This window comes from Suricata suricatta, chromosome 11 (assembly GCF_006229205.1).
Source record: "Suricata suricatta isolate VVHF042 chromosome 11, meerkat_22Aug2017_6uvM2_HiC, whole genome shotgun sequence".
In the NCBI taxonomy this organism is placed as follows: Eukaryota; Metazoa; Chordata; class Mammalia; order Carnivora; family Herpestidae; genus Suricata; species Suricata suricatta.
Window position 1 is genome coordinate 11,013,688 of NC_043710.1, and position 11,320 is coordinate 11,025,007.

General features: G+C 36.0%; 1 protein-coding gene across 1 annotated transcript; it reads left to right on the plus strand.

Annotated features, from left to right (window-relative positions):
• Positions 1-3,322: 3,322 nt before the first annotated feature.
• LOC115272146 (olfactory receptor 5AN1-like) lies at positions 3,323-4,270 on the plus strand. The gene has a single exon (XM_029915171.1). The coding sequence runs from the start codon at positions 3,323-3,325 to the stop codon at positions 4,268-4,270; it is 948 nt and encodes a 315-aa protein (XP_029771031.1).
• Positions 4,271-11,320: the final 7,050 nt, after the last annotated feature.

The window sequence follows — 11,320 nt, forward strand, 5'->3', positions numbered from 1 at the left end:
TATTTAAATTTATTCTAAAACAAAGTTTAGCCAGATGTATTTTTATCATGAATTAGTAAACGATTTACAATTGCTTATCTTTTTTAGGAATTATGAGTTACATAAAATACTTATAGCTCTGACTGCCTTTGTTAACAGAATGTAATAAGAAAGTGAAGAGTTTTACTGCAAGTGATTGAATAGGAGATTGACTTATTTTCACAGAATCAATAGATTATTTTGGTGTATTGGAGGATGTTGTGCACAGAAGTTAATATTTGCAAAACACTTTTATTCACTCTAACTCATCTTGGATAAAATAATTAAGAAATTATACTGGCAACACTTTAAGAGTAAACAGAAAGAATTCCAAGTTCCCAAAACCATGATTGAAATGACATAAGACAATTTTAGCTTTACATCCAAAAGTGGGTGAAAGAACCATTTGTTCAACATGTATTTATTCAGTTACACAAACATTAGGCTACAAGATGCTTGTCACTAAATAGTGAAACATCTCCACTGGACCATATACTGGACATGGTTTCATCAGCTCAAGAGTATTTGGTGATGGTATAACACAAAATGTGGCATCAGAAGTTTACAGCTGACTGGGAGATAACAGAACAATACAAAATAGAAATAACTATAGTAATCCATCAACAATATTCTTGAGTCTAGGCTCAGAGACCATCTAATTTAGAAAGTAATTATGTGAAGAGCTCCTTGACCTTTCAGTAGTCATTTGCCTTATTTTTCTTTCACTGAGGAATGATAATAGGGATGGTAATTGCTAACATTTATTGAGTGCTTACTGTTTGAAGCCTTTTGTCATTCAATCCTTGCAGCAGTCATATAAGGTAGTATTATTAGCTCTGTTTATAGATGAGGCAACTGAGGCACAACTGAGGTTAATTAATAACTTGCAAAGGGTGACATGGGCAGTAGGTAAAATTCAGGAAATTCTCAAAGTCTGTTTCCTTTGTCATCTCACTTTCTCCATCATTTTCTCTTCCCCCCTCTCTTTCTTTCTCATTCAGTGTTTATGAGTAAGAATTTGTATATCTTAATAACTCTTTCCTTATCTATAGGAGTTGTGGAAAATTTATCAAATACATAGACATTTAAGGAGGTCAATCAAAATTATACATCATTACTTTTTTAAAACAATTTTTAATGTTTATTTTTGATATAGAGAGAGACAGAGCATGGGAGGGGGAGGGGCAGAGAGAGGGGGAGACACAGAATCCGAAGCAGGCTCCAGGCTCTGAGCAGTCAGCACAGAGCCCAATGTGGGGCTCGAACCCATGAATGTGAGATCATGACCTGAGCCAAAGTTGGGGGCTTGACTGACTGAGCCACCCAGGCACCCCACCAGTCATTGCTTTTGACTTTTATAATTCATTCACATGTTGCGTATGTGAGAGAGAGAGACAGAGAGACAGAGATAGAGATATTATATAAAGCAAAAATGTTTTCTTCCAGGAAGGTAGAATCATTTCTACTCTCATTAGTAGTAAATGTGAATTCCCCATTCCCTCATTTATATTAAAGGCATTACTATATTGTCTTTTGTTACTATTTTTCCCTCATCAATTATACTTCAAAAGTATCTTATATAGGTAAATTTTTCTGATGTAACCAACCAAGCTTTAAAATGTTATATCATATTTTTCTCTTATAGTTTCAGTTTGGGTGTGTTGTATTTCAAGATTTTTTCTGCATACTAAGATTATATAAATGCATTACAAGAGTTTAACCTTTATACATTTAAGTACTTATGATTCATTAAAACTTGCCAATACTTAAATTTTTGTAAAATTTTTATATATTTTGACCTACTTTTTGTACGAATAGTGAGTTATCAGTGTTTATGATACTTTTTATTATTTGAAAGTTCATTTCATTTTAATTATTAATCTTTTTTCAAAAGTTTCTTATCTGTTCTCATTGATTTATTCTTTCATCTCAAGGAACGACAGATCGTTTATGGAGCATAGGCCATCACTGCAATCTACTATGAATCTGTTAGTAAGCTCTAATATGATGACCATATTGATACAAAAGTATGAACTATAGCTATATAGTACTTGGTAATTGAAATTAGTTACTTTTTCTCTGTATCAAGGCCCATTATAACTTGATGCTATTTGTCAATGGATCAAGGTCAAACTCAAGCAACCTAAATAGAAACTTAATTATGTGGTTTATGTCTTCATGGCCCCAGGTGGTTTGATTTGCTTCCACATGAGGTCTGAATCTACATGTGCCTAGAGGCAATGATTCCTGACACTGGTCTATAAGTCCAGTGATGTCTCAGGAAATATCTCAAATTAACCCATACAACGTTAACGCTGTTGACATTCCGATCCATGGGTACAGTTGTCGCTCATGGTTACCTGTAAGCAATCCAGGATAATAACAGCCAACCCCTATAGAACAATTACTGTGTATAGATGTGTGCTGAGCATCCTCATGAGTTTTCTTATAAACTGCTTAGTAACCTTATAGTCCAGGGGCCCTTAATGTTCTCACTTTATTTTGAGTAAGTCAATCTTAGTGTGTTTGAGCTACTGGGACAAATTCATAAAGTGGGAGGGTATCAGACAAAATTCGTAAAGTCTGAGCCTTTAACCACAGTACCACGTTGTTTCTCATGTAGTAAAATACATTAAAATTGGAAACAAAATTGGGGGTCAACAGTGAGCTTCCCTTTGGTACATTTGTACGCAGACTGCTCCAAGAGACGTGTTCCATAACTTTAGGGGCACACATGCTGTGCCTCAAGAAAATATCATCAGTGCCAAGTTACGATATAGTTTTCCAGGCCAGTTGGAAGATGACATATCAAATACATTTACATAAAAGTTTGTGAAATTATTACAAGTGGGTTAACTAACTTTTATTAAGAGTAAAAGATGAAATTTAAAAAATTTATCTAGATGGCCATCTGGAACTGAAGGGCTATTACAGTTTTAATCTGGAGGTGATGCCACTTATGCTTTTATAAAGCAGCATTTATGTAATAAATTATCAAAGACTTTAAAAAAAACTTTCAATGAATGATCTCTGTAAGAATCACAGCATTTGTTGTTTTCAGTTCTCAAAGTTGAAAATATCTCTGATTTTCATGAAACTTCATGAAATAATTGAGAAACTAAAACATTAAATCATTTCTTGATAATTTGGAATGAAAAGCTGGGATTTTCTCATCAAGACAGTGAGGCATTCTCATTCTTTCCCAGTACTCAGAGGAGGAAAGAATGACACATATGAGAAATGTAATGGTGTCATTTCACCTGAGTCAGCAGAACATTTGTTGTTATTTCTCTGATTTTAGAGCATGGAGCAAATGATTGGGGGAGGAAATATTACAGAGGTCACTTATTTCATCCTTTTGGGATTCTCTGATTTCCCCAGAATCCTAGCAGTGCTCTTTGTTGTATTCCTGCTAATCTACATGCTGACTCTGACTTGGAACTTGAGCCTCATCATCTTAATAAGGCTGGACTCTCACCTCCACACGCCCATGTACTTCTTCCTCAGTAACCTGTCCTTCATGGATATCTGCTATGTGACCTCCACAGCCCCCAAGATGCTCTCCAACTTTTTCCAAGAGCAGCAGACTATCAGCTTTGTGGGTTGTGCTGTTCAGTACTTTGTCTTTTCAACCATGGGACTGAGTGAGTCTTGTCTCATGACTGCCATGGCTTATGACCGATATGCCGCCATTTGTAATCCTCTTCTCTATTCATCAGTCATGTCACCCACCCGCTGTTCTCAGATGGTGCTGGGGTCCTATCTGGCTGGACTCTCTGCTTCTGTATCCCAGTTGTGTGCCATACTTCAGCTTCACTTCTGTGGACCTAATGTCATCCACCACTTCTTCTGTGACATGCCTCAACTGTTAGTCCTGTCCTGCAGTGACACTTTCTTTGTACAACTCCTGACTGCTATATTAACAGTGATCTTTGGAATAATAAATTCCTTTATCATCATAATATCCTATGGCTATATTGTCATTTCCATCATGAAGATCGCTTCAGCTAAAGGCAGGTCCAAAGCTTTCAACACCTGTGCTTCTCATCTGACAGCAGTGTCCCTCTTCTATACCTCAGGCATGTTTGTCTATTTGAGTTCCAGCTCTGGCGGTTCTTCCAGCTTTGACAGATTTGCATCAGTTTTTTACACTGTGGTTATTCCCATGTTGAATCCCTTGATTTACAGTCTGAGGAACAAGGAAATCAAAGATGCCTTGAAGAGGTTACAAAGGAAGAGATGGTACTGTTGATGTCTTGTCCGGATTTGTCCTATCAGGAACCTTAACCTTCAATAATATGCACATGAATGGACTGTAACAAAAGGTTAGTTTGACACAGATAATATGCCAAAATGACTGACAGGTGACTTGATTCCACACAAACGCAATATGTTTAAGTTCTGGAGATTCATACTTTCACCCTATATGAGGAGAGGTCTCATAATTTATAAGTAATTTTTAAGTATTTGTAAAATCTTAAAGTTACTTATTTTTGCTTTGGAGATTGAGTCCTGCTGTCTCAGACCTCTGATCATAAAAGACCGACACCTGACTGAGACCCCCAGGAGTGTAGACATCTTGTCTTCAAATATTTTGATGCAGCATAATCCAGACATGATGGTGATTGACATTTGTTCTGTATTTCTACCATAGTGGGAATAAACAGGGAGACAGAATGTGCCTTTGAACACATAGCTATACAATTAGCTAGTTGTATCTCCTGGGAAGAGCAGTCTGAAGTAGCTAATGTTTGCCTAAGGCCTCTTTCAGGGCTAATCATCCAATAAGTTTGGTCACATCCCAGTCTCTACTAGCTATAATCTTGTGAAGGAGAAGATGATTTGAATCATAAGAAGATTGAAATGAAAGATATGATCCCTTCAGTACCATTTACTTAGGAGTGTGTTGGTTTACTTTCTTGCTTCTAGTGTTGAGTGGGGGTTTCTGATGGAAGATTATGTTAAAAAATCCATATCATAGACAATATCTACTTCTGATATTGTGGAACTCAAACCTCTTTCTCCCATTAAATGTGGAAAATTAACCATTGTCTGACATAGCCAGGGTTTTACACTATCAAATCATTTGTGTTTTTTTCAAGCATTTGTTCATGTTTGGTATGAGGAGACGTGTGAAAATTCATTGTAAGAATAGAGTTACTGAATATTAAATATTGTAGACTAAGAACGAATATGGGAAGCTGGTATATATTCTATTTATTGTCTGTGTTGAGTATATTATGTCCTAGAGATTTATGGTATGTATGGGGTGATGTAATGTGTGGAATAGAGGGTTAGATTTACTCTAATGCTGATATTTTGTAGGACTTTTCAAGAGCCAGAGAGGAAATAGTGGGATAGGCAGGATTTTTAACTTTGTCCAGTTTTCTTTGTGTGAAGTGGAACATAAAGTTTTAGATCTTTGTGATCTGTTTGAAAAGGGAAGAAGATGTGTAACAGCACTGACTGCTGATTTACCAGATTGCTAAGACTTGAACCAACTGATATAAAACAGATGTCATTACAATTACATATTATCCTTGGAGATTCATTGGGTTGTCAATGCTCTTTGGAGAGGTCTGAATTCTGATGAGTCACACAATTGTTCTCTTTAATTAAGGATTATAAATGAAGAGGCATTTGAAGCCTTTGCCAAATTTTTCATGAGTTTGCAGATGGACAGGATTGAGGGAAGGGGAGTCATTGACTCTCTGGGAGAGAATGTGAGGGCTTACCCCATACCATGGAAGTAGTGCAGTATGAATAAAGGATGTGCATTCCCCACCACCACCCGTGCAAGTGTAGGTATGTTCTTTGAAGTATTGTTCTTTAAAAATGTCTAAGAGTGTATGAGAAGTCTTCCTAAGGATCTATGAGGGCTTCAGTAGGAGAAACACTTCATAATCATATGCTATGCATTAGGTTTCCATATTTACTTATCTTTTAGTTGCAAGGTTGTATCCTTTCTTTTTTTTTTAAATAATAGTTTATTGTTAAATTGGTTTTCATATAACACGCAGTGCTTCTCCGCACAAGTGCCCCCCTTCATGGACATCATCCCCTTCCCTCCTCCCCCTCTCCCTTCAGCCCTCGGTTTGTTTTCAGTATTCAATAATCTCTCATGATTTGTGTCCCTCTCTCTCCCCAACTCTCTTTCCCCCTTTCCCCTCCCTAACTGCTCTGGAAAACAGTATGGAGGTTCCTCAAAAAACTATCACTAGAAATCCCCTATGACCTAGCAATAGCACTGCTAGGAATTTACCCAAAGGATACAGAAGTGCTGATGCATAGGAGCACATGTACCCCAATGTTCATAGCGGCACTATCAACAATAGCCAAATCATGGAAAGAGCCTAAATGTCCATCACCTGATGAGTGGATCAAGATGTGGTATATGTATACAATGGAGTACCACATGGCAATGAGAAAGAATGAAATCTGGCCATTTGTAGCAAAGTGGATAGACCTCGAGGGTGTCATGCTAAGCGAAATAAGTCAGGTGGAGAGGGACAGATACCATATGCTTGCACTCATAGGTCTAACAGGAGAAACCTAACAGAAAGAGATGGTTGTACCCTTTCAAAAAATATCTCCAATTTCCTTGACCCCCAGGCCCTAGTAAGCACCATTGTACTCTCTGTTTCTGTGGGTTTGGCTTTTTGATTCTGCAGATTAGTGCTATCATAAAGTTTATGTCTTTTTCTGATTCATCTCACTTGGCATAATGCTGTCAGTGTCCATTCATGTTGTCTCATATGTCAGGATTTCCTTCACTGTCATAGTTGAGTAATATTCCACTGTACTGCATGTCAATACCATGTCTTTTTTATAAGTCTTTATTTCCATATCTTCACTATTATGCCTATGCAATAAACATGGGAATGCAGATTATCTTTTTGGTATCCTATTTTTATTTCTGTTGAATGTATACCCAGAAGTGGGGTTGCTGAAACATAGGTAGTTCTTTAATCTTTTTAGGAACATCCATACTGTTTATAATAGTCGCAAAACCAAGTTACATTTCTACCAATAGTGTACAAGGTTTCTTTTTTTTTTTCTAATCCTCATCACCCCTTATGGTTTCTTGTTGTGATAATGGCCATTCTAACAGGTGTGAGTTGATATTTCATCATGCTTTTGATATGCTATTCCCTGATGATTAGTGAGGTTGGGTATCTCTTCATGTATCTGTTGGCCATTTGGGTGTTTTCTAGGAAAAGTATCTATTCAGTTCCTCTACCCATTTTTATTATATTGGGTTTTTTTTTAGTTGTATGAGTTATTTTTATATATTAGATATGAACCTCTTATCTGAGATACATAGTTGGCAAATGTTTTTTCAGTATATGATTTACCAATATTTTCTCCCATTCTATAGGTTGCCTTTTGATTTTGTTAATTATTCTTTGGCTGTGCAGATGTAGCTGCACTTGTTGACTTTCGCTTTTGTTGCTTGTGCTTTTGGTGTGAAATTCAAAAAATCAGTTTTAAGACCATTGTCAAGGACCTTGTTGCCTATCTTTTCTTCTAGGAGTTTTATGGTTTCATGTCTTATACTCCTATATTTAATCCATTTAGGGTAATTTTTGTGAGTGGTGAAAGGTGTTGGTCCAGTTTCATTATTATGATATGATGATCCACTTTTTCCCAAGCCATTTGTTAACGAGACTGTTCTTTCCCCACTGAGTATTCTTGACTCCCTTGTAAAATAGTAGTTGACATGTAGGTGGGAGTTTATTTCTGGATTCTATTTTATTCTACTCACCTATGCATCTATTTTTATGCCAGACCCACACTGTTTTGTTTAGTATAGCTTTGTAAGATAGTTTGGAATCAGGAGTGTGATGCCTCCACTTTTGTTCTTTCTCATGATTCCTTTGGTTTGGGCCTTTTGACATTTCACAAAGCTTTTAGTATTGTTTTCTCTATTTTGGTGAAAAATGTCATTGAGATTTTGATTGAGATTTTCTTCAATCTGTAGATGACTTGGGGTATTTTGGACATTTGAAAGGTTCATGAACATGGGGTACCTTTCCTTTTTTGTGTGTTCCTTTAATTTCATCAATGTATTGTCATTTTAATAGTATAGATCTTTTACTTTCTTGGTTAAATTTATTCTTAAGTATATTATTGTTTTAACATTACTGTGAATAGTATAATTTTTTTTACTTCTTTTTCAGGTGTTTCATTGTTAGTGTACAGAAATGCAACTGGTTTCTGTATGCTGATTCTCTGTACTGCAACTCTACTGAACTTGTTGATTAGTTCCAACGGATTCTTGGTTGAGTCTTAGGATTTTCTATATATAAGAATATGGCATTGAAATTATGACAATTTTCTTTCTTCCTTTCTTATTTAGATGCCTTTTATTTCTTTATCTTGCCTAATTGCTCTAGCGAGAGCTTCTAGTAGTATGTTGCATAAGAGTGGTGAGAATGGACCATGTTGTCTTGTTCTTAATCTTAGAGGAAAACATTTTAACCTTTCATTGTTGAGTATGATGTTATTTGTGGATTTCTTATTTCTGGCCTTTGTTGTGTTGAGGTCAGTTCTTTCTATACCTAATTTGCTGCCAATTTTATTTAAGAAAGGATATTGTATTTTTTCAAATGCTTTTTCTGCATCTATTGAGATGATATGCTTTTTATCTTACATTAATGTGGTGTGTCACTTTATGGTTTTGTGTATGTTGAACTATTCTTATAGAGACCATGTTCATTTAATTATTGAGTATGAATTTAATGGGTTGTTGAATTAGGCTTGCCTATATTTTATTGTGAATTTTTGCATCTATATTCATCAGGAATATTGGTCTATAATTTTCATGCAGTGTTCTCTGTCCTATTACAGAAGTAGCCTTCTAAATCTGACTGTATATTTACCTCTACTAATGTTTGGTCTTTTTTTATATGTTTTCATGTTACATCTTTAAATAATTTTTTTAATGTTTATTTGTTTTTGAGAGAGAGAGAGAGAGAGAGAGCGAGTGAGCCAGCAGGAGGGGGCAGAGAGAAGGAGGCACAGAATTAGAAGCAGGCTCCAGGCTCTGAGCTGCCAGCACAGAGCCCATTGTGGGTGTTAAACTCATGAACAGTGAGATCATGACCCGAGCCGAAGTCAGACAGTTAACCACTGAGCCACCCAGGTACCCCTTTTCTTTTCTTTTCTTTAAACTTTTTTAAAAGTTTATTTATTTCACAGAGAATGTGAGTGAGCACAAGCAGCAGAGGGGTAGAGAAAGAGAGAGAGAGAGAATCCCAAGCAGGCTCAACGCTGCCAGCACAGAACCTGAAGTGGGGCTCGAACTCACAAACCCATGAGATCATGACTTGAGCTGATATCCAGAGTTGGAAACCTAATAGACTAACTCACCCCAGTGGCCTCACATGTTACATCTTTTTTCTTGCTTTCTTTTTCTTTCCTTCCTTCCTTCCTTCCTTCCTTCCTTCCTTCCTTCCTTCCTTCCTTCCTTCCTTCATTCCCTCCTTCCTTTTTTCCTTCCTTCCTTCCTTCAATATGATTTAGTGTCAATTTGGCTAACACACAGTGTTTACATTGTGCTCTTGGTTTTGGGGGTAGATTACCATGATTCATCTCTTACATACAACACCCAGTGCTCATTCCAACAAGTGCTTTCCTCAATGTCCATCATCCATTTTCCCCTCTCCTCCACCCTCCCCTGCATCAACCCTCAGTTTGTTCTCTGTATTTAAGAGTCTCTTATGGTTTGACTCCCTCTCATCTCCTTTCATCATTTCCTGTTGGAAAGGTCTAATAGTGATTAATACCCTCAACTCTTATTTGTCTGGAAAAGTCTTTATTTCTTCTTCCTATCTGATGGGTAACTTTAGCAGATAGAGGTTCTCAGCTGGCATTTTTTTCACAACACTTTGAATATGTCATTCCATTGTCTGCTGGCTTAGGGGATCTACTTTTATATCTTTTGATAGCCTAATGGGGGTTCTTGTGTAGTTTATAATTTTTTTTAATTAAAAAAAACTCATTTACTGGCCGCTTTAGGATTCTCTCTTCATTTTTGATTTTTGACACTTTCATTATAATATGCCTCAGCAAATCATTTTGCAATGAGATAACATAGCAGTCTATTAGCCTCATTAACTTGGATGTCCATGTATCTTGCCAGTTTGATAAGTTCTTAGCTACTATATTTTTAACTAGACTTTCTGCTTCCTTCTCCATTCTTCTGTTTTTTTTAATTCCAATTATTCTAAAGGTGTGTGTTTCATGGTTCCCATAGGTTTTATTTGCTCTTTTTTTTTTCTTTTTTTCTCTCTTCTCTGACTGGGTTATCGCAAAGTCCTCCAATTCACTACTTCTACTTTCTGTAACCATCTACTGTAGATACTTCTCTTGTATATTTTTCATTTTATTCATTGAGTTCTACGACTCTAGATTTTCTGTTTGGTTATTTTTTAAAGTTTATTTATTTTGAGAGAGAGAGAGAGAGAGAGAGAGAGAGAGAGAGAGAGAGAGAGATTGATTATGAATTGGGGGATAAAGGGAAGCCAGAGAAAAGAAAATCTTAGGCACTGTCAGTGTGCCCATGATCATGCTCTTGGCTGAAATCAGATGCTTAACCAACTGAGCCACACAGATGCACCTGTTTGGTTATTTTTTTTTTTTAATGATTTTTATGTCTGCACATTTTCCATTTTGTTTATGTATTGTTTTTTATTTCATGCAATTGTCTTTCTGTGTTTTTCTGTATCTCATTTAGTTTCTTCAGAATTGCTATTTTGAATTCTTTATTAACTGGATTGAAAAATTCTGTAGCTTTGAATTGATTGATCCAGGATTATTTTTATTTTTTAGTGATGACATGATTTCTTGAATCTATGTTCATTTGAGTTTTGTGGTTCTGCTTTTGCATTTGAAATGGCAGATGCTTCCTCAAATCTTTACTTTCTTTAGGTCGGGAGTATTGTCCATAGGTTTTGCTTTTAGTTGGTATTAATTCAACTTTATATGGATACACCTGCTCCAGACTTCATGCTGTGGTTGAATTTTTTAGGTTGTATGTGTGCACTGGTTCTTTTTTTTTTTTCAAGGTCCAAATGAATTTATTTATTTATTTTATTTTTTTTGGAATATAACATCATTTATTTTTTTAACATATGCAATTATTTTCCATCATTTACAATACAGTAGTTACAATGACACTCCAAACAGAAAAGCAAAGTAAAAAATCAAAACACCAACTTCTATTTCATGTAATTAGACTTATACAGAAATTAGAAGGTTAAGTAACAACTAGTTAATCACCTAATTTCACAGCTATCTG